Source organism: Poecile atricapillus, chromosome Z (genome assembly GCF_030490865.1).
Source record: "Poecile atricapillus isolate bPoeAtr1 chromosome Z, bPoeAtr1.hap1, whole genome shotgun sequence".
Taxonomy (NCBI): Eukaryota; Metazoa; Chordata; class Aves; order Passeriformes; family Paridae; genus Poecile; species Poecile atricapillus.
The window spans coordinates 20,001,517-20,022,799 of NC_081289.1; the positions used below are offsets into that span (position 1 = coordinate 20,001,517).

The window sequence follows — 21,283 nt, forward strand, 5'->3', positions numbered from 1 at the left end:
AATGTGATTATTGTACAGTGCAGCAACATTCATTGGTTACAGAATCAAGTTCTGTTAGCAGTCACAACAAATTGACTTCAAGTGGGGATGCATTATCTTATTTAAAACCAAAATTTGGTGTCACTTTAGTTTCATGAGAAGTTAGAGCAAACTGTGTTTCCCTTGCTTAATGTCAAGCTGCTTTGTTTTGACAGAAATTTTTAGCACTTCCAGAACAAAATCTTGAAGGGAGAATACTTCATATTTGTATTTTAAAATATGATTAAAACTTGTATAAAGATCTAACGTACATTTAATATGAATAATTTTCTCTGAGAAGAAGATGCAAAATGAGGTATTTCTTTCAAAATTGGGATTTTTCCTGGTTACTTATTTAACTCTTTGTTCTGTTGGCCAATTGCAAATTGTTTTGGCAGCATTGTGCAGTCAAGTATTTGTAAGCTTATACTGCATCACAGTGCAAGGCTTTTTTCTTTGTCCAAGTACCCAAACTAAGCATTTCCACATTCAGGAAGTACTTACCATGGTAATTCTTAATCCATAAGTACCAAGAGATTTAACATCATGGAATTTTCTTCTGTTAAAGGGTCAGATTCTGTCCCTGCCTACAAACCACTGAGGTATGTGTGATACCAAGCTTGGCCCAGCTGAGCTGCTGTGACTGATGCACTGAAAAATAAAAGCACATAAATTTGATTATCAGGGTGATGAGGTGTTTGTCTAATCCCCTGGGCAGGCGAGCTATTGCCCTTGACTTTAGGAACAGGCTACCCAAGAAAGTGGCTGGGTCACCATCCCTGGAGATATTTAAAAGACATGTAGATGTGACACCTGGGGACGTGGTTTTGTGGTGGGCTGGCAGTGCTGTGTTAATGGTTGGAGTCCATGATCTTAAAGATCTTTTCCAACCTAAATGATACCATGATTCTGTGACCTCAGATCTCCTAAGTACAAATCACCCCCAACCCTGTGCCCAGCACAATTTTAAATGTCTCCATTAGCAATGGCTTTCCTGGGGCCTGACACCTTCCCTGTGCACTCCACTGGCAAAATGAATTTACAGCACAGGCATTTGCAGACATCTCACTGGGAAATCAGGAAAAGGGAGCCAGCCATGTGACAAACCCGTCAGAGAAGCTGCCACAGTCCCAGGCTGTCCATTGCCCCTTCCAGAAGGAAGCAGTGCCACTCCAGAGGATTGTTTTTGGCTTTGTTGGGCTGGCGTCAGAAGCTCCCTGCCCTTCTGAGTTTAAGGGTTGCAGAAGCAAAGCCCAAACGTTTGACAATTTATAAAAACAAGGTTACTTTGTTTTCCATCCTAATTTTTCATTGCCTCGGCTGCTCTGCTGGCAGGCAATTTCATGAAGATACGGTCTGATAAACTGACTTTGAACACTGAATCAATTGTGTGATTTAAAGTAAGAGCCCAAACTCAGCCAGCAAGTCATAAAGCAAAAAATTCATTAGAAAGGGAGCCATGGTAAGCCACTCTAATAAGGGGCATCCTAATAGTTTTATGTTCAAAGCAGCCTTTAATGATAAATAATACTGTGTTTGAGAAGTAAAGAGACTGAAATAATTGTTTATGAAATTGCAATATATGGTTAATTTAGAAGAAAAGGAATATTCACAGACAGGCTGATTTTAAAATCCTTTTCCACAGAGCTGCCTGATACAAAGGCCATGAAAGACCAGTTGTCATTAAGTGAGATCACTCATGGCATTTCTTTTCCTCTTTCTAGCCACAAAAAAGGCGGTAAGGAAAATTAGACTGACAAATCTTCCCCTAGATGGAAAGAAAAAGCAGAGCAAAAGAAAATCCATCTGTTCTCACTTGTGGAATTTCATGTTATCCCATATAAGGGCAGGTTTATGCAGCAAATGCATTGAAAATCCTAAAACCCGGGCTGTTATAAAATCACCAGGACAACTGCCAAATGCCAGTTTCAAGGCATCTGTATGAGGGAGGCTAAGACAAAATTCAAGGCACTTCGGGATTCCAGTGCATGGTAAGCTCACTAGAATAAATGGCACAACCGATTAATATTTCATGTCTCTCAAACCAAGGCATCTCTTTTAATAGGGGAGAGACCCAGCAGAAGGGAAGGGCTAACCAGCTAAGCCTCACTGCCAGCAATTCCCATTGGTTTAGTGCCCTCTGACCAGTGTGTGCCCCCCACAACATTCCTGGCCTGGGCAGAAGACTCAGAGCCCCATCCAACCTGACCTTGAATGTTTCCAAGGATGGGGTATTCACCACCTCTTTGGGCAACCTATGCAAGTGTCTCACCACCCTTATCTTTTTCCTTTTATGTTGTCTGAATCCACCCTCTCCTATTTTAAAACCATTGCCCCTTGTCCTGTCACAACAGGCTGTTCTAAAAAGTCTGTCCCCCTCCATGCCTGGATGCAAGGCACAGCAGACAGATGGCAGGTGTCCCTCCATCCTTCAGACCACTTTCTATTACCACTCCCCAAATCCCAGTCCCCGGACCTCTAGGCTTTGGAAAAAAGAGCCAGTGCCAGAGAAATAATGATCAATTCTTTCATGCTGTGTTACCTTCTTGTTAGCACTGACGGAGACAACCTTCTCTCCACTGACAGGGGTGAAGCACCTGGGTGGGAGCAGAGGCACACTGCAAACTTTGGGTTTCTAGCAGCGAGCCAATGGCAGCAGGCCCTTAAAGAACAGGCAGATGTTGCTGTAGCGTTGAATGCAGTCTCCACACTGTCATCTAGTGGAATTAGTGTTGATAGCCAGAGCTCCGTTTAATACTACACCGTAACTTCACTGAATATAACTGCAGCTTAAACTTCTTTTTGTTCTGTACACTCTCTACCTTTTCTCACCCAGCTCTCCTGGGATTTCTCCTTTCTGGATCCTCCTTTTACAATTTTATTCTCTTCATTTTAAACCTGTAATACAACAATGCCTTTTTTCCTTTGGGTTACTGTAATTCCCAGGCAGACTAGCTCCCCACTGCTAGCCAGTGACTGCAGAATGTATTTTCCTTCCTTTTAGGAGACTCTATCTTTTCCTTAAATTAGGGTAGAAATAAATTTCTTGTGTGCAGGGCAGAAAAAAATGCCTTTGGGGATTTATTATGATGATGTAGGTGCCCTCTGATACAGCTCTAGGCTTCAAAGACAGCTCTGCAGCCTGAACACACCGGGTGTCTGTAGCTACACAGTACCTCTGCCTCTCCAGGCTCCAGCCCCACAGCCTGCAGGCTCCTGCTCTGAGAAATTGCCAAATTCAAGTACTACAAACATAAGGAAAACAGTTATGCCAGTTATGTTTGCCTAAACCTAACAAGTATGGAATTACGATAAACCTAGGAGCGAGCAGGTATGATAAATATTAGTGAAGTGGAGCATGACAAGCACCCCAAAATCCTGAGTTCTCCCAGACTGAGAGGGCCTGCAAGATGCAGCTGTTGTGTCCATGCTCATGGGAGGTGTCCCACCTCATGTGTCAAGGTGGTGTGAAGGTGTTTGTCTTTGCAGCTGTGGATTCCCAGACACTGGGATTTTCAAGGCTGATCCTATTTTGCTAAGCCTACCTCTTGGTATTTGATTTTCCCTTTCATCCTCTCAGCTGTAGTGACCTGTGACCTTCTGTACTCCTCATTTATGGAGCCAGATTGCTCCTCATTCCTGGGGAGTCAGCTCTGAGTCTGTCCCAGAGGCAGCCCATCACTCCATCTGCATCCCACAGCTGCCTTCCTGAGTCAGCTCCCCGGGCTCACCCAGAGACAGCCGATCCCTCCTCTCTCGCTCTGCAGCTGGTTCAAGCACTGGGATTTTGCAACATCAACCCTATGGTCTTACCAGATGTTAAATCAGCAATTAGCTAAATATATTATTTCCAGGTCAGCAATTCTCTCACTGTTTTGCAGTTATAGTAAGTCTGTGATTTGGCCAGAGTCTGTCCTATCAGAAGAAATGCTAAATATGTTTGTGCTGCTTTGGCAATTTTGTCACTGGCCCATTCTCAGCTCAATGGTCCCTTTTCTGTGACCCTCCCCTGCCTGCAGCTTCTCTTACAAAAACTGAGAGAGAAGGGAGAAGAATTTGTCAGAAGTTGTAAACAAAGGATATGAGGCCATTGACATGAAGCAGAAAGGAGAAATGCAAATTTAAACATTTAGTCTAACAGTCTAAAAACCATGCTCCAGACCAGCTTTTCTTCTCTGCATCTGTGCTTCTGCATTCATACCAGAGGCTCTATCAAAAACCTCTTGGATGAGTGCAGAGATTATTTTTAATAAAAATTTTCAGTTTAATAATAATTTTAATGAGCCTCTGGGGGGGAAAAAAAAAAAAGAAAAAAAAAAGAGAGGTATCTTCCACAGGCCACAGTATTGATCTATGAGGGAAAGAGACCCATTCATGGCTGACTCCTTAATAAATGCTAGGGGGAATCAGACAATAGTGCAGGAATCAGTCAACCTCCTCTAGAGAAACCTGGGTTGGCTTCTTCAGCAATTAATTTTCAAGAATTTAGATCAACTCAATGATAAGCAAATGAAGAAAGATATGACACAAAAAGGACAAAGAATTAGGAGCTAACAACTGCTGGAAATCAAGTCTGTGTTAGACCTTGCTAACAGGCAACCACTCTCTTGGAGATGACAGCTAATCCACCCTGTCACCAAGTTTTTAACAGAAACCTGTCCCTGTTGAAAGGACCACTGGAGTAACAGAAGTCAGGACAGGATAACAGTTATTTCAGAAGAGAATTCTCCTTCTGTATCTTATCCTGAATACACAGACCAAGTCTCCCAAGTAAGGCAAGTAGATAGACTTACCTTAGTACTCCTGCTTAAGCTCATTTTTGGGGGGAAGCAGCGTGACACCCTGCTCTGCATTCACCACTGAGAGCTCTCCAAATAGGTTTTGAGTTGTTTTACCCCCACTCCAGGCAGAGCATCCTGCTACAGGACGATACTTGCCTCAAAGAATTTAACTTAATTAATTTCCAATTAATAAAAATATTTGAGTAGTGATTTGGATTTTTCTTTAAAAAAATATAACAAATATGTATGCACAACTAAACTTTTCCTCCCACATTCCAGGCCTGGCTTCACTCCATCACCCCAGACACCTCCCTCTCCCCCTCTTGCAGTCACTGCAGGGTGCAATTCACTCTGTTCTTTCATTGAGGCAATGGGCAGAGCAGGGCTATGGAAAGACAACAGGGATTTCTTCTGCTGGAATCCCAGGAAGACCTCTGACACCTCCCTATAGAAAACAGCACTTGCAGGTATAGCATCCATGTCTAGTCTTCATTAGCTGTGCATTCGGCCCTTCTCCTGTTCCCAACACACAGAACAACGGAGTGAGTGAGGTTCTCATCAAAACACTGTGGAACAACTCTGCAGTTTCTTATCTCCCTTGCCACAAAGCCTCTCAGGAGTAGGGAACAGCTGAAAGCCCCTTGCACTAACCCAGAAGAGTGCCTCCCTCCCTCTGGCAGCAGTGGGCTTCTCATCTTACTGCACTTTCTGATCCCTGAGAGCCCTTCTTCACACTGTGTACGGAAACTTATCATCACATTACTAAATGAGTACAAGTCCACATAATCAGTGAAGTTTACAGAGCCATTAAACCCTAAGAACTTACCGTATGTATTGAATAGTCACCTCCAAATATTAACCATGTCAATTTCTTCCTTTGCTCTCCTTCCCATGCTCTTTCTATACAAAATACAAAATATCAAAAATACAAAAGTGTATTTTTGTCATAACAACATGTGGTGGTTTCAGTTTGAAACCGAGCAGAAACACAAATTCCATGTAGAGGTTTAGGTTCACCAATTTGAGTTTCCCAGACAATGCACTAAATAATGTGGTGGGTTGAGCATTGGCTAAAATCACTAGTGCACCTACTACAATTATTTACTCATTTCCTGCTGTGAGATATGAATTAGGAGGCAGGCAAAGCATACTCAAAAGGTATAAAGAAATCTTTATTAACAGAACTAAAAGACTACTAAGAATCAGAATAAAACCTTCAGAATACTTCTCCCCTCACCACAACCTCTTTTCCTTCCCTCTGACAGCCTAGAGACAAAACCCCTGGGATTTTCAATCAGTTACCACCTCTGTAACAGTCCTTCATCAGTTCTTGTAGGGAGAAGAGTTTCTCTCCCCATGCCATGGAGACTGCTCCACAAGAAACAGTTCTCCTGTGGCTTCAATGTCACAGCGAATCAGCCACCCAGGAAAGGAAAATCTGTTTGCAGTGTGAACGTTCCTCCCATGCCTTGCAGCTTTCCAAAAGCTGCTTTCATGGGCCATGTCAACTTACGGGGTGCTATTTTAAGGATGAGCTGTTTTAGCATAAAAACCAAAAGTTCTCTTCTGTTGTCTCTGGGATCAGAGGCTTTTCTTCTTCTGTCCCTAGGGTAAAGTTTCTCATCTCTCTGTTGAAGCTTCTCATTGGATTACAGCTTTTCAGCATCCACATGCTCCTGCAGGAATGCCCTTTTCTCATGGGCTGCAGGTGAATGCTGCATCCCCCCTTGCAATTTATGAATTACAGGGAAAAAACAAAGTCTGATATATCAAAAATGTATCTTCACCATAGCCTTACAGAGAGAATTTCAGCCCAAGACAAAGGCATCTCCTCAATCCCCTCCTAACTTGAATTTGACTCCTTCTTTACTGACCTCAGTGTCCCGTGTTGTTTTCCTTACATGTCTTACCCTTTTCCTGATTTGGGAGAGAACTGGTGTTTGTAGGTTCATTTAGGTAGGCTCATTCTCAAGCTTTATCAACTGAAACAGTTTTCATAGAGCTCTGCAGCACTGAAAGGTTGTTCTCATCCAGGCTGTGCATTGTGGAGATCGCTTGCCGTGCCTCTTGCTGCTGCTCACGCATTCTCTGCCGACACCGTGCCGGCTGCCGGCTCCACTCAGCGCTTTTCTTCATGCAGAGCACCAAAAACAAGAAAAGCTGCTGCTGCCATTTTTGTCCTTCTCCCTGCAGCATGGCTGGCTCAGAGCAGCTAAACAAAGTTCATTACGAGCCATGCTGATGCAGCAATGGCTGTGCACCCTTATTCCGGTTGCTCTGATTTTTCAGCCCCACAGTCCCAGCCATGTGGCCACTCCTGGACCCTTGCTGCTCCTGGCCTCGGGGCTATCCCCAACACTGATAGAGCCTCTGCCCAGCTTGGCCTGGTGGTGCTGCTGGGAAGGGGTCCCAGCCGCCTGCTGGGACGGGGGCCAGTGGACTCCCCAGTGAGGGGCTCAGCAGCCCACTCACCAGCCCTCAGGGGACAGAAACTCTCAGCTGGGCCACATGGGGACAGCCCAGCCCAGCAGGCTGTGAGGATCTGGTCCAACCAGCACCCAGTTACCTCTTCAAAAGCTGGAAGCCAAGAGAGAGATTTCCTGGGCTTGCCCATGTTTAAAATGTGAATCTCACAGAGGCGGATCCAGATTCTAAATGGTTCAATAGGTTGTCAGTTCTCAAAGCTAGCCAGCTATTGGTTTTTGCTAGGCACAGAGGAAGCTCTCAGCAGCCTCTCCCAGAAAAATAATTTCTGTGGGTGGCTTCTTCCCTTCTCACCAAATGTCAATTAATGCAAAACCAGCACACAATGTTTTAAAATGTAAGGTTTAGGGACATCATGCATCTTGTCTGTAGCTGTTTATATCAGGGGAGAAATCTACACTGGATGTACTCGCACACCAGAATAGGTTCAACCATAGCTGGCTGTATGAGATGCAGAGCAGAATGCTGAACATCAGGCTTCCCTATGTAAAGTTTTTCTTGTTGGCTCTTGTGACTGCCCATTTATCTTGTAGTTGCTGGAGATGCCCACAGGTGAAACAGGCAGTGCTAGAGACAGTTGTATCTGCCCTGTAGCTGTCTGTCAAGCCAGCATGACCACAATAAGGTTTGGTGTTTCCATGTGACATTTATGTACATATCCACAGTGCTCATTCTGTGGAGCAGATGGTCTCCAGGCTTTTCTCTGTAGGTACTCCTTGCAGTCCTAACACTGTTCCTTACAGATATTTTCCTTCCAGCAGCTGTCTAAATGGATAGAGGCCAACTTACGAGCCATGGCAATTTACCAGAGAGATTCCAATATCAGCAAAAATTGCTATGATATGACAACAGTGGAGACTGGAACTGCACAGGGCAGTTGAAAATAACAGCAACCAGCTGAAAATGGCATCCTTGAACTCAATGAGCCCATTGAACCCACATTATGTTAAAGGACCTCATCCATGATTCTCTTGACTGTACAACAACCAAGCAAAAGCTACATGGGCAGTCTATCCCAAAGATCCCAGCCATAGCAAATCAGTGTAGGCACAATGAAGTCACCATGTAAACAGTGTCACAGAACCAAGATTCACTTCTTGGTATAAGGAAGGAAGAAGACAGCTGTATTCACTGGGACTCAAAACTGGCATTCTTGCTGACTGGATGCACCAGGTCAGTGAGAAGACTTCTCCAAATATTTAGAACATAAACGTCATGGGTCAATGGATTGAATAATTTCCTACTAAAAAGAATTCACGCAAGCATTTATGTCAGCTTCATGTATCATTGTGCAGAACAAAACCCAGATTAAACTCCTGACAGGAACCTTGTTTTGTTTGTACTGGCTACACTTAAGGCTGCAATAAATCTTCCTTCATGCGGGCAGTATAATACAGGTAAATAAACTCTCAAGAAAATGAAAAACCTTCTCAAGAGTTAACAGCATTATTACAAAATCCTCCAGTGGCAACATTCCCCACAGACTAAAAGTCTGGCATCCAGAGAGAAAAACAAACTAACAAACTTTCAACTACTTCCTTTAAACAAGGAAGATCCATCACTTATTTTAATGTTGCATTTCATCTACAGGAATATCTTCAATGCCTATTTAACTAACTGAAATAAGAACAACTTCATACTTCAAGAACAAAAAAAAAAAAAAAAAAAGACAAGGTGAAGTCCTCAAAAGTTTATTTCAAGTATAAAAATTGTTCAGTGACGTATCTACAGGTTTTTTGTTCAGCATAAAGGTTTAGTAAGATAGAAAGAATTAAGTACCAAATCTCTGTAAAAATACGATTTGATTTTAAATTTTGAATAACAGTGAAAAGGCACTTAACAGAAGATAGCCAATGACAAATACAACCGTTACGTCACAGTGAATGTGTAAGCAAACATAATCTAACACTTTATCAACAAAGAAATTACAGTCTGGCTGAACTCAGACAAGAGTGAATTCGAACTCCCCACACTTCAACTGCAAAGAGAGAAAGAAAAGCAAGAGAAGTCTTCACTAAACTAACAGTTTGCAGCACTGTGTTCAAACTAAGAACTCAAGAGTCCAGTCCATACAAGTGCCACAAAAAGAAATGTAACAAAACTGGGTAGCAGCATAAATATTTCTTAAATGCCCCTGATCTGTATGCCTGAATTGAGGGGTTTGTATTTCTAGTCCCAGTTTAGGAAAAAAAGTTTCTACAAAAAACAGAAAGCCTTTTTAGAAGCAAACCAGACTACCGTAGTGGGAAACAGAAGTGTAATGCTTGGGAATCCACTGCAATCCCTTTGCAGCAGAAATATTTTTCCACTGCCAGCAATGGAAAGTATAACAAGTAAAAGATTTTGAGAATCAGGAAAAAAAACAGGCTATGACAGTTTAAATGAGTTTGTTATTTTTTGGTCAAGATTCAATGAGCTACTCTATCTTTAAAAAAAAATAAGATCAAATATGCCAAAAGAAACAATACGTTTAAAACAGCATTTACAGCACCAAAGCATATTTGGACAATAAATACAGGATAAGATGGTAATTATTCACAAATATGAGGAAAATAGGGAAGGAAATTCTCAACACCCACCAGAAAACCGTGGGTTTTTACATTTGTTCAGCAATATGAAGTAAACAGAAAAAAAATCATCTTAGTGTTGGCATTTTTTTCTCAGAGACAGTAAGACCTTTGATACAGGAGTGCTATCAAGACTTTTGCATCTTTTTTTCCAGATACATTTTCCTGTAGGTCTGAAACATCTCTTTTGAGTCTTTGACAGGAATGTGAAGAGTCTTTCCATCTCCATCCAGGATCTGTATAGCTGTATCAAGGGGAATACTGTCCTCAGCTGCAAGATAGACAAGCACGTTAAAGCAAGAGTCTCAAAGGACTCTATTCCTTATGCATGTGGTACCTAAGGCCTTTCAGTGTCAAAAAGGATGCCACAAACTTCCTTCCTAAAGCACCAGGCACCTCAGATTTAAAACAATGTATCTTTAAGCACAAAATGGCTATTTGGGTGTCAAATCAAAGGAGAGATTTCTGGAGAGTGTTAAGAAAGGTGTGACAGAAGCCGTGCATTTGTGAAAGGAAGAGAAGAAGCAAGAGGAAGGGCTAAAAAGATGGTAGACACCAAAGCCCAAGGACACAGGCAACAGCAACAAAAGATGCAAAGGCTGAAACTATATCACCTGCAAAACCACAACACAAGTATCAGCATGCAAGCCCTCTGCTCTAAAGCTAAGAAGCAGACAGCAACAAGGCTACAGAATGCATTTTGTTCCCTGTTAGACCACTAACTAGAAAAACAAGATTAGAGCCAGAGAGGTACCTAAAGCAAAGAAACAAGGACAGCTGGGAGCAACCTCACCCAAGATTTAAAAAGGATGGAACAAACAAGATCCTGAGATGTTGTGACAGTTGACTCCTAGAGGGTGTAAAAGACCATCCAAAAAGCAATTCAAGAGAAATGAGGAAGATGGTAACAGTGGTCCCACTTTTCCTCTGGGTGTCATACAGATTATCTTGTCTAGACTACTGGGACACAGGTCCTGGAATTTGTCAGCACAGGTGTTATGTGTGGACAGCAACAACCAACTGTGAAAGTCAGATTTATTTTAAAAATCTCTTTCTGCTTTTGCACTACATTTGCTACATCACTTCCTATATTTTAAAGCATGAAAGAATCTTTATATACAAATTAAAACAAATTAAATTTAAACACTGTTACCAGTGCTACATCCAAGTTAACAGCACAGGAAAATTTTAACATTTCCAACAACATATTCATAACGCAATAAAAAGCTACACAAATCTTTGATACTTCACTAAGTCTACTCTCCAATATCCACTTAATCAGCAGAATGAGAAAATAATAATTTAAAATGCTTTATTAAGATTTACTACTGTAAAGGAACATTTAAAACCAAGCAAAGAGGATTTAACTTGTATTTCAAATGGGACATTCAGAAGTCACTTCACCTGTAGAAATCTCTTCCACTTTCTTTTGCTTCACTGGTTCACATTTTAACCAATCTTCTTTTTTACTCTTGACACCTAAAAAGAAATTTTCAAAAACTGTTTCTGAGGTTTCTGTATCACAAATATTGGCCTCTATCAAGCATTAAATTCTAACACATATACTAGCACATGCAAAAGGAAATTTCCTCTGGGTATGAATCTGACTCCAAGGGCTGATATGTACAGTTTAAGATTTGGGTTCATTTAAAAATCAAATACATTTGACATAAATATGCTCCAGAATGCACTATGTAAAATGTTGAAAAATGGGGTAAAGAAGAAAAGGAAAAATGAATGCTTAAAGCAAAGATGACAAAGGTTATGGGCACTGTGGGCAGGATATGTCTGGCCTGAGCCTACTCTATTCCTCAATGTCACAAAAGATCTCTCCCTCCTCTGCCCAGCCAGAGTGATGCACAACCAGGTGAACAGTGAATACAAATCATATCTCCCTTGGTAACTGCACCAAGGGAATCTACTTTCTACAACCAAGCCAAGCTAACTTCTACAAGTACTTTAGAAAGCCTTTTCCCAAAGTTACTTGAAACTGCCATGCTCTAATTTTCATTCTCTAAGGCTCACAGAAAATTGAAGGTAAACTCCCATGTTCTTTTTCAGCTTAAGACACGGCTATGGTCTGTCACAGAACAAGTTAGGATATCTCAGCTTTCAGCCTCTATAATCCCATGTTTTCACTGTCTGTAGCTTTGTGCAATGTGCATTTTAAAATGAATACACAGGTTTTACTCACAAAGGATTCATCAAGACAGCACCATACCTTCTACAACGACTTTATCTCTTTCTGGAGAATTCTTTGCAGCTAAGCTTTCTTCACCAGGGGCTGGATTTCTGAACAGTATCTCTGGACACAGCTTGAACTCAAGGAGTTCCTGTTTGCATGATTTCTCAGCTGTCGAGACAGACACATCTCTTTTTGAGTCGCTGCTCTGTGACACTTTGGTGGCTCTATGCCAGACAGGTCTGACAGGTGACGTCTCTAATTTTGTCAGATAAATGCGCTCCTGTGCTGTACGTTTAAATGCCACTCTGTTCAAGTAGTGTTTTTTGGGTTCCTTTTGAAGATGCAGCTTTAGTCTGTTATTTCTTCTGTTTAGGTACAGAAGATTTTTATCAGGAAACATTTTCTCAGTGCACTTGTCTTTATTTAGACCATCGAGATGTCTTTCTTTGCTAGAAAAGTAGTTTTTAGACATGGTAGAAGACCGAGCCCTTTTTCTCTGCAGTTTAAGCACAGCGCAATCTGCTAAGGAACTCCTTGGTTTCCAACCATTTTCTCCATTCAGTTTTTTAGCTTTGTCAGCATTTAGCATGCAATTGTGTGCAAGCTGCTTAGAACTCTTTGCTTCAGATTGTTTCAGTTTTTCCTCTTCTAGCTTTGCTTTTTTAAGTTCTCTCTTCCCAACCATATTTTCCTTCATCTTCCGTTTGTATGCCTGCTCCTGCAAAGGATGAACTTTCGCAGATTTATGCTGAGAATATTTTGTGTGTCTTGATTTGAAGTCTACAGTGCTACTATCTGAGAATTTTACAGCATCAGCTTGGTAACTACTCAACTTTTGATGTTTTATTTCTGCTGGTAATTTCGCTTGCTCTTTCACACTAATTCCTACGTCTTCCCTAAGCAGCTCCTTTTGTTTCTTACAGCTTTGCTCTTCAGCTGAAGTCTCTTCACAAGTTTTAAATTTTTGTCCTTGACTGACTTCAGAGTGCTTAATTTCAACGGTTTCTGACTTGACAGATTGGTGAGTGTCCATTTTGGATTTCAAGGTCAAACCTGGGCTGGTTATATCCTTTGAAAGGGACTCAGTTTTGAAAACTCTCTCCTTCTTTATGGACAACTTTGCCATGTTGTCTGCATATGTATGATCAGTTTTCTCTGGTAACTGTTGGCACGCTGTCTGGTGCTCCTTTTTGTCAGAATGAAATTCTTTACTTGACACTTGGGTTCCTTTGTCAATTTGCAGATTTTCCTTACAACTGCTGCTTTTGTATTTATCAGCATCCTGTTTTTCAAAGGAATTAACTGGTCCAATTTTCTCCTGTGTTGTAAGCAGTTTGTATTCATTATCCACCTTCGGCCTAGGACTTTTGTTCATTGCAGAAGTGTATTTGCAAGTATCTTTAATTTTGCTAATACTGTCTGTGTTTTTTTCAGAAATTGTTAAGTCTCCCACTGCACAGTTTTTCTTTTTCAAGGTATCAGATTGACTGTTTTCTTCTGTCTCTGCAGAGTCAGTATTTTCAGCTTTTGAAAGCTGACAATCATTTTTCTCTGAACCAGATGTTTCTAACTGAGAGGGACAATGAGGTGTTTTATATTCTACAGACAAACTACCCGTTAAAGAGCAATCTTCACTTTTTTCACTGGACTTAGGAGTTTTTTGTGGGGCTTTTTCCTCCTCACATGGTTTTTGACTAGGCTGGACACGGCCTTCAAGGTTGTCCTTGTCAGCTGAAGCCTTTTCTGACTGCTGACTCACTTCTCTCTTGCTGTCACTAGAAGGACACTGGTTTTGTCCAGGAGACAGCTCTTGAACCTGATCAGAGCTTAACACTGCAATTTTAGTCTGATTTACTGGGTCCTTCAAATGAGCATTCTTGTCACTAATTTTAACCTCTTTTTGAGACTGATTCTCTGTCCCTTCAGCCACAGAACGATTTTGTGCTGCTCCTTTTGTTAGCATATCAGCACCTTCAATGCCATATGGAAATTCTTTCACTAGAGCAAGCAGCTGATCTTCTAGATATTTACTAGGTTCTCTTCCAAAAAAGTTCACCTCCTTTTCTGTGCTATTTTTATTGGGCATGGAATTTTGTTTACTGTGGTCTCCTGGAACAGCGGGTGCATTAGTTTTAACAGTCATGCTGATAGAGGAATCTAGTGAATTTTGAACTAACCTCTGATTCATATTAGCAAGATTTTCTAAGTAATTTTCAGGATGCTTGGAAGATGCCTTGAGAGTCGTGTTTTGTTCAGAGGTAGAAACTGCTTTAGGAGGGTTGCCTCTGCTTTCTTTCTCCAAATGACTTGATGATTCTTCCAACATCTTCAGCAGCAAGCTTTCTCTTCGGGAAGTGTTATTGCTCAGCTCAGTTTTATGCAAGTCTGGATGTTGTTCCTTTTGCCTTGCACCAGATGCACTTCCTTCTGATGTTTGTGTCTCATAGACTGACTTGAACATGCCTGCTATTTGTGCATTGTAAAATTTATCACCTTCAACAAGAGAGCATACACTAGAAATACAAAACATCTCATTTTCCAGCTCAGCTGTGGATGAATCTCCTGCCTCTAAGACAGCTTGCTTGTCTTTGCGGTCCCTTATACCTTCTTGAGAGATTTGACTACAAAAATTTGTGCCTGATTCAGGAAGACTAGCCTTCTTTTGTAATCCAAGCTGCAGATTTTTTCTTTCATCTTGTGCAGATGGACTAACTTTTCTTTGGTTTTCATCACCTAATTTGATCTGTTGTAAATCTGAGTCTACTTTTTGTTCCAGAACACAATCACTGGGTGATGACCTAGCATTTTCTATTGTTCCTTTGGCAGTATTTGCCACATTTAAACCATTTTTCCCCTCTTCTTGCAAGCTACATGTGCTTTCCAAATCAATCACTGGATAGGTTTTACCTTCAGGTGTTGGGATCTTACCTGCCTGCTCACTTAGTGTTCTTTGTTCACAAAGCACTAAAGGAGAGACAACTGCAACTTGAGGTTCAAAATTTTTTATCAAATTGGAAGTCAATGTATCAAGTTTTTGTCCCACAGAGGTAGTTGTTACAGGTAAAATGGTCTCATCCATGCTAGACAAAACATTTTTTTTTCCTGCCTTTGTGTTTTGGTTGGAGGGTGGAACCTGATTTGCTGTAGGGCTTTCATTTGACTGTTTATTTTGCACACTTACAGATTCTGATGGAAACTTCTCCCACAAGCGCAGGCATGCAGCCACCTCTTCCACAGTGTAACTACAATTGCTCTGGTTACAGGATGCATTTTCAGTAAATGGTGTATTTTTCTGAGCTACCTCAGTCTGGCATTTAGCATCACCAGATGCAGTTGTTTCTGATGCAGGAGAGTTTGTGTGAGCCACAGATGCCTGCTCACCTTTCAGACTTTCTGTGCTCTTCTCACTAGTGTCTTTTAGCAAGCTTTCACCCGAGACAGATGTATCGAGCAGTGGTTTTTCATTACACAGGAGACTCGTCAGTATTTTATCAGCAGTAGCACCAGCTGTCTTCTCTTTCAGCACATTTGTGCTGCTCAATACAAACTGAAGAAATGATGAGTTCTCAGGGCCAATTTGCACAGTCTTTGATGCAGTCTTGACAGAGCTCCCTGCTTGAGTAAAACATGAAGCACTGTTTGAGGAAGTCACAGTTCCTTGAGAAGAGGCCAAGGCATGCACATCCCTTTGTTCCAAGGTGCTCTCAGGATTATTAAATTGAGCTGGGACTTTGCTCTGAGAGGGAATAGGAGTGAAGCTTGATGAAAGGCTTCCCTGCTCCACCTGAGGGTCACTTTGAGTCACCTCCAATCTTCTGTTATCAACACTGGCTAGGTTTTTGTCCTTTCTTTCATCATGTGAAATCGCGAGTGTGGGCCTCTCTGTCCCCACTGGTTCAGATGGGGAAAGTGGTACATTTTGTTTGGGCACACATGGAAGACAATTAGCAGGAGAACATGGATAACTAGTAGGAGGAAGAAGAGTACTTTTGGCATGATAGATTTTTTTTTTATAATTATGAACTGTTTCAAGCAGGACAACCCTTTTTTTAAGACAGTTCAGCTTTTCAGCTTCCCAAGCTAGCCTCTCCTTTGTAATTCCTATTCCATGTGTTGCTGCCGCTGAAGAAACCTGAGCATTAACAGGCCCATTCATCAAACTGCTAGTCTGGCTCTCTGGAACTGAAGCAGGATCATTCAGTGGCTTTGAAGAAAGAGCTTCTATTTCTTTCACAACATCAAGCAGTTCTTTGGGAATGCCAGGGGATGACACAGAGCTTTCATTAAAAGACCGATTTGTTGTCACACTTCCACTTGGATTATAGACATTCCTGACTGATTGACTGACTTCTCCAGATTGCTGCTTCTGACAGAGTTGCTGAATACTATTAAACCCAGGAGCATTTTTTGGATCCAGTGGGCACCTCTGCTGGTTAATGTTGTACCCATTAGGTATATTTTGCATTTCCTGTGGTGCAGCCATTGAAGAGTGTGCTGCAGGTCTTGAAACACAGCTGGCAGGCAACAAAGATGGTGCAGAACATCCTCTGGGAGCTTCTGATGTCATCTGACTCTGCTGAAATTGTGGCAGATGTATATTTGCTCCAGTATTTTGATTCATTGAATATGAAACTTTACCCTGTTGAATACTGGAATTAAATATTTGGGGCTGGACATGTTGCCCAGAAGTACCGAGAGGAAAAGAATTACTCTGGTGATGAATGCCACCTTGATGTAGTGTTGAAAGTCTCAGAGAATTATGCTGCAGCATTTCTGGCTGCATGTTGTAAGCACTGGTATTGGTGTACTGAGGCTCCCCAAGCAGGCTCCTTACACTATTCCCTGTGTTCATTTGAGAGGACAGAGGGGGTAGATTTCTGCAGGGATAACTGCAGGGATTAGAGACTGGCCAAGAAGTCAGAGTCGTCTCTGGCCGCAAAGGTGAATTCTGACTGGGAGGTTTTGGTGCTGTTATGTACATCTGTTGATGTCGTTTAACTGAGTATTTCGATGTGAAAAAATTATTACCAGTTACAGATGCTCCTGGTGAGGTCTGATCTGAAGCTTTGAATCCTTCAGCATTTACAGAGGGGAAGGCAACATTGATGGTTGGCATATACACAATTTGGTTATTTTCAGCATAAGTGCATGCATTTTTAGAGGAGTTGGCATTTGTCTGGGGAAAAGCATGTCCATTAGGAAGTAACTGAGTGAAACACGCTCCTTCACTTTGCAGGTTTGTATTCGCATCAGCGTTCTGGACTGGCCTTACATTCCAGTCCATCTTCTCTTGTTTTCTTTTTCTTCAAGCAAAACCAAAATGCTACAAAAAAATTTTACAAAAATTACAACCTTTTGATCAAGACCTATTTAATTTACTAAGAAGTGATTTAAAATGCATCATCAACGGCACTGCTGAACTTAAATTGCTGGGTAGGAAAGCAACCCCATTAGCACAACCCACAGACATAAAATGCTGCCAAAGTCAAGTTGCATAAATTGTTTCTCAGAACACAGTTAAAGTATAAAAGGAGAAGCAACTAACAACTCTATTGACTATCTAATGATTAAAAAAACCCGTCACACTATTCTGCTAATTCTATTATCATTCAACCTTTTAATTTAACAAGAGATTGCTGTATTTAGCTTCTTAATCCTAAAACAATGGAAAAAAGCCCCAAGGTCGGTGTATAACATGACACAATGAAAAATACTGAAGAGCTGAACATAAGAAACACAGAATAAAATACAGGGCAGGGTTTTCAGACAGTAAGACTCAATTATGCCTTCAAATACAACAAAATAAATGAGAAAATTATTTTGGGTTTAGTAAAAATCTCTCATAATAATGTTGCCCACTAGTTTAATTTTGAGAAACATGACTGTGCCTCTACAGGGACATCAGTGATCTACAAGCAAAGAGCCCCTAATTCTGTTGGCAGCATTAACTTACTCTGGGAGTAAGTAAGCTGGGAGAAGGCATGAAGCACAGAGATGACAACAACACTTCTGCAGTACTTACACCTTCAGGAGCTGACAAAAACATATCTCTATGTCTTCATGTGTTATATTCCAGAATGCACATGGATTACCAAAAAACCCAAACGGGTGAGCATGTTACTCTGTAAAGTCTTTAGAGACAGTGCCTTCAAAGCCTAACACTATTTCAGCCTCAAAAAATGCACAAAATATCACAAAAAACCCCATGACAACTGACAGGAATGAATGCTTGTCTGCATCTCAATAAGCTCCTTTGAGTATGATCAAACCCACCCAGGACAGAACAAACACCTTGCTTTGTGCAGGGTGTTAAGGCAGTTTCTCAACAGAATCTTTCATGCCATTTCTCCCAGGTTACCCAAGGCTCCTGACATTCCTTCATGGGCTCTTTTAGATTTTAAGACTCTTCTGATTTCAAATTTGAGAATGAGAAGTATCACTCATATCTAGCCTATAAGAAATAAAAGATCCAGTGTTACAGTTTTCCAGGTGTTATTTTCAAGATTCAGAGACAGCTTTCTTCACTCTTTTACTTTCTCTGCTCTCTTAAGACACCAATAACAAAAGAAGACAGGAAAATGAAGTGGCATAGGAAATTCGTAAAAATCATCAACATCAGTGTCCAGGCAATACTTACAGTGATGCAGGAATCTTAGCAGACAAAACAGGTTTTTGCATCCAAGGTTAAGCTTTCAGGCTGCTAATGTTACACTGGGTATTTCCTGAAAAATGATTTGGTATAAAACAATCCTTGAATTAGACAAATGCTGAGGAAACTTAAGGCATTCACATTTTCTGGGAACATAATTGCAAGAGAGGCAAACAAGACTAAGATGCTAACCACTAGTAACTGTAAAATCCTTGCTAGAGGACGAACTTTGACTACATGCAGCTTCACAACTTCACTAAGAGTAAAATCCAATTACTGTCACCATCAAGATCGAAAATAAATTAGAAACCCCTTGTTGAAGCCAGGCTGGAGACAAGGGGAAGGGTTCATTGCAATGGTAAACCCTACAACCCAGCCCAAAAGGACCAGGCAGGGGTGGAGGTTGTAATGGATATACTTTGTAATTCTTGATTTATGTGTTACAGGAATTACTGTAAGAGGAAACACACAGGACTATCCCCAAGAATCACCTGTTGTTTTGAGATATATTGATTACCCCTAAAGCTGTGGGTCTGGTGTTTGTTACTACATTCCAAATGTAACTCAGCAGGCTGCATCAAGTCCCTCCACTTCGGTGTCAACAGAGAGACGCAGTACATGGCATCATAATGATGCCGAATTTTGCCCCAAAAGGCGATAAAATAACTGTCTAAGAGACTCAGTTTAAGTCAGATAGACAGGAGGTATTTTATTAGCAACGTGCACGTTGGGGAAATCTCTAAAGGGAGTTTTCCAAAGTCTTACAGCAAAAGCGTGCCTTTTATACAGTTTTAGGTTTGGGATTACATCATTTCCATGCATATTCATATGGGGCGTGCCATAGGCGGAGCGTGGGCGGAAACTTCTGTTTTGAGGATCTTTTCGGGGGTCGTTCCGGTCGGCCTTCATCGTGGGCGAGGGTCTCCGAGGAGTCTTCTTCTTTAAACTTTTGAACTTCTCTCCAAATTTGGTCCATTCCCGGTGTAGTTGGCTGAGTTCCTAAGCTTTGGCCAGGCTCCTAGGGTCAACTTGACATATTGGCATTAGACATGCTTTAGCTTTGGCTCGAAGTATGCTTTGTCCGGTGGTTTTCATCCTTATCTTCTTCTCCTGTCATTGTGTTCCTAGTCCTAGCCAATTTATTGCTCCGGGTGTTTCCTATATGCTTCACATTCTATGTTTTAACCCATTATTTCTCGAAGGCTATCTATTTTATGGCTTCAATAACTCGCCTGAGCCTTGTAGCAGGTGCCTGAACTGATTGGTTTGGGGCCTTGCCCTGCCTTTGGGTGCCAGATGCTCTCATGGAGGGTAACTACCTGTTCTCTTCTAGGAATAGAAAAAGTCAGAAAGATAAAAGCATGAAGGGAAAGTTACCCTGCCTATTTGTGTTACAGCTCATGCTCTTAGAAATGCTGAGCACTATCTAAATACAGCTGAAGTCTAAGTTCTTCCCCTACAAACAAACAAATGCCTGAAGCCCAGCAGAACACTTCAGCTGAAACAGACACAACTCTACAACTCCTGCCAGTGTCTGTGTTAGAAGCCTTGAAGTGACTGTGGAGAAATCAGAAGGCCACAGAGTCCCTGTGATGGCACTATCTGCCCAGTAAAAGCCTGACAGGTGGCTGGAAGCTGCCTGAAAGTGAGTTTCTGAAAGAAACTTTTTTTTTTTCTGAAAGAAAAATTGACCAAGACAACCAGGACAGAAATACATGGTCCAATTTGATTTCAGATAATCATATGTCAAATTCCTACCTCCTTGAAGCCTGACTAGGCCTATGAATCAGACTAACAATTAAACTGAGTATGGTGTTAATGGAGGCATCATAACTGTGTCTGTGAGTGCTTTTCCACAGGCAAAAACCCATGCCAAATCAGGTGAGCACTCTCACAGATCTGTTACTGTGTGCTATTTAACCTGAATTGCAAATATGTCACATGACCCCCTGAATTTCAGAATCAGAAGCCTGGGCCCTCCTGTAGGGTCTGGAATCTAACTACAAACTCCATTGGAAAACACAACTGTACTTCTGGTATCACTAACATACACTCAAAGATAAAGGTCTTGAGGTGACCGAGGTCCCCAGAATATTTCCTGGGACAGTCCCACAGATTTGGGATCGAACGCGAGAAGGCCAGTTATCAATCATTTTTTAGATGTAGCCCCTGTGTGCCAGGTAAAGTCCTACTGAGTCACGAATTTTTAAAAAATTAAGAACTTTTCTAAAGTTAAAGCTTTTAGCTAGAGGTAGACTTTGCTGGAATCAATTAGAGTTAATGATTAGGTTAGAAGCAGGATTTGAGATAATAAATCCAGGGACTTAGATAACGAATTACTTGTAATTGTATGTTTGTTTAGCTGTGCTTATAATGAGGAACAGGGAAACTGATAAATAGGCCCAGGAAGAACACAGACCATACGTCTGGAAACCCATTTAAAAGTCATGAAGGGAGGAAAGTGGAGTTCCCCTAAGTGTCAGTTGTAATGTCAACCATTGTAAAGGTAAAAAGGTCAGAGGGAGGAAGACGGGTTATCCTTCATCTTTTACAACCACTCCTCACTAAAAATGACCACCCCCTCAATTCAAGGAACCAA

At 41.4% G+C, this 21,283-nt stretch overlaps 1 protein-coding gene across 5 annotated transcripts in view; it reads right to left on the reverse strand.

Moving 5' to 3' along the window:
* Positions 1–8,946: 8,946 nt before the first annotated feature.
* The window catches only part of LOC131573159 (retroelement silencing factor 1-like), a 28,419-nt gene continuing 16,082 nt past the window's right edge, over positions 8,947–21,283 (reverse strand). For all 5 annotated transcript variants that reach the window (XM_058826826.1, XM_058826829.1, XM_058826827.1 and 2 more), the window contains 4 exons: positions 18,673–18,757; positions 12,072–17,358; positions 11,255–11,329; positions 8,947–10,121 (listed from right to left, as the gene is read on the reverse strand). In XM_058826826.1, the coding sequence (XP_058682809.1) occupies positions 9,979–10,121; positions 11,255–11,329; positions 12,072–17,319 (5,466 nt within the window). In that variant the 5' untranslated portion in view covers positions 17,320–17,358; positions 18,673–18,757 and the 3' untranslated portion in view covers positions 8,947–9,978. The remainder of the gene's footprint in view (positions 10,122–11,254; positions 11,330–12,071; positions 17,359–18,672; positions 18,758–21,283) is intronic.